This window comes from Dipteris shenzhenensis, chromosome 21 (assembly GCF_047967505.1).
Source record: "Dipteris shenzhenensis isolate YYH24624 ecotype China chromosome 21, Dip_SZ_1.0, whole genome shotgun sequence".
Lineage (NCBI taxonomy): Eukaryota > Viridiplantae > Streptophyta > Polypodiopsida > Gleicheniales > Dipteridaceae > Dipteris > Dipteris shenzhenensis.
In genome coordinates, this window is record NC_141616.1 from 14,726,238 (window position 1) to 14,728,842 (window position 2,605).

Consider the following 2,605-nt stretch of genomic DNA (forward strand, 5'->3'; position numbering starts at 1 on the left):
ATAGTATAATAAAATGTTTGATGGTTCCGCTTTCAACACCTGCGCTGATTTGGCGTCTTACATCCTTACATCATTGCTTTGTCATCCTTACAAGCATCTCACTTATCACCTATGAAGCAGGTTCACCTTTCCATGTAATCCCACCTTCGAATTGCCCCTTCTGCTGTTTCCTTGTGATAAACTAAGGGGTCAAAACCTATGAAGTTCAACAGTTACCAAATGCAACGACCTTTATCACGTGACGTTTTAATGCTCAAAACACTTAGCAGAGCCTAAATTCTGTAATTCTCAAATGCCAGCAATAACAGCCTGAAACCCCTTTATAAAAGGCCGACATCGTTTGAGAGTGACTTGAAAACATCTAAGATACAACAAAACTTTGTATAAATTCCTGAGGATGAGAGTTCAGACTAATGAGAAGAATAACAGCCTTCCAACATGCTGCTATCACTTAAAGCTTGTTGCAATTGACTAGAACATTTGAAATGCGCCGGAAACTTTGTATGAAAGCCTCGCATTGAGACATTCCAAGCAATATCTGTAAGCAAAAAATAATGAGCTGCTCAGTAAAAGCTTTTCGCACCAGGCAAAGAAGAGGATTCAATCAGCCATGTTAGCACTGTCATCCAGCTCTGGAATCTCGTTGAACATAAACTGATCCTGATAATCCATCATAAATTGAGTTGATCTCTTCACATCCATGAAGAGTTCATAAACCCTGCTTATGTCTTCAAGTGCTACTTCCTTGGCCTTCCTTTTCTGGGATGCTAATGAAGCTGCAGTGATCAGTTGAATTGAATACCGGAGTGAAGTCTCAATCCCTATCTTTGTAAGTAATAGTTTTGCCTCCTCAGACATTTCAACATCCTCCTCTTCGCATCTTATATCTAAAATTTGCCGGATTTCATCTTCCGAGTAAGGTTGTGTAGATATTATCAGCAAACGATCAAGAAGATCGATGGGCATACCATGGGGAGACTTGTAATTTGTGCCACGAATCCTTGTGATCCCCCTGTTGGTTGCAACGACCAGAATAGGGGCCATTTCATTCTCAAGTGCACGATTGAGAAAAGAAAAGCACTCAATGTCCAGCATGTGCACCTCATCTATAAACAGTACTCCAGGTATTATCTCACCCTTGCCCTCCTCTCGCCATTCCGCAACCTTACTATCGATCTGCTCCCGGACTTCTGAACGGATTTCACCAGTATCACCAGTGAACAAGGCTAAAAATCCCTGAGTTCTGCATCATTATCAAAAGTCCAGATTCAAATTATCCATGTTTACAAAGTGGTTCCAATTAAAGCTTATTGTCTATAGTACACAGAAAACGTGCATTTTCCATGAATCTCGGAAAATTTCTATGGACATTCTTAGCAATGCACCTGCACAAAAGTTTTGGAAAGGACTCTAACCTGCTATTGATCACATCTATCTCGTGCAGAGTGACAACATGGACCACTTCTTTCCGTTTTTGCAGCTCTCCATCTGGGCACTGCACGAAACGGGTTTGAGGCCCCATGGCATCATAATCCCTGGACCTTGCAAAGGACCGCCCTAACTTGGTAATTTTCCCAGACGCTTTGTCAATAGCGATAACATCGCCACTCTGCACCTTCTCCTTGCCTAAAGCTTCGAGCATCTTGGTTCCCAGGTCATATACCGTCTCCATCTCGGTCGTCTTTAAGGTGATCTTCCCAGTTTTGGAAGCCGCTCCCGTAGTCGCTGGCCTGTCCACCTGAATCTCCACAACCTCTCCTTCCAGAATCTCAGTCTCTTCTTTGATCCTAACACCAATAGCCGACCGAAACGCTTGCGTCAAGGCCTCGGTCTTGCTCATCTCCAGAGAGAAAATCTCACTCCCGGCCATCATAGAAAAAGGCGTCTCTTCACCAAGAGCCTTCGCCATTCCCATTGCTATAGCAGTCTTTCCAGTGCCGGGCTGACCCGCCAAGAGCACGGCCCTGCCAGCAATCTTACCTTCTTTGATCATCTGCAAAATAACTCCAGCGGCACGTCGTGCAGGTTTCTGGCCAACCATGCCCTGAGAGATGTTCCGAGCTTCGAGGGAGTCATCGAGGCCGAGACCGCGGATGTGAGAGTGAGCGCCGATACGCTCGATTCGAGTGAGGTCCTTAATTTCAGGGAGCTTAAGGTCGACCATGGCGGGAAGCAAGAAAAGGAGCTACACGCGCGATGCTGGGGGAAGACGAAGATTAGGGTTGAATGGCCATAGCCATTGCTGAAGAAGAAGGTGTTAGGGCTTCAACGCGATAGCCATCCTCAACAAGAAGAAGAGGCTCATTAGGTCTTCTTCTTAACGTCTGAGAGAGATTCAAAACTGTTTCACTTTGACCGTTAGAACCGTTGGAACTTTGGAAGTCACGTGACATTCTTAGAAGTTGGCTCTTCCCTTCTTAGAGCCCCCAAGGCTCAGGCGCCAATAGGTCGTCACGTCCTTCCTCCCTTGTGAATGGAGTGATCCGTGCGTGCATGGTAAGGTTTAATTCGGGAAATGTGGGCTCTGATGTTTGTTAGCATTGCCTCGCTAGGGGTAGGCTATATAGCAACCAGAACCTTGTCCCGTCTAAAGCAAGTGTGATAT

The 2,605-nt window shown here is 45.4% G+C and overlaps 1 protein-coding gene across 1 annotated transcript; it reads right to left on the bottom strand.

Annotated features, from left to right (window-relative positions):
- Positions 1–278: 278 nt before the first annotated feature.
- On the bottom strand, positions 279–2,271 carry LOC147888531 (uncharacterized). Its single transcript, XM_087392672.1, has 2 exons — positions 1,416–2,271; positions 279–1,243 (listed from the first exon to the last, which is right to left on the bottom strand). Exons 1-2 carry the CDS (start codon positions 2,162–2,164, stop codon positions 601–603), a joined length of 1,392 nt encoding a protein of 463 aa, XP_087248798.1. The 5' UTR covers positions 2,165–2,271; the 3' UTR covers positions 279–600.
- Between the last annotated feature and the right edge of the window lie 334 nt (positions 2,272–2,605).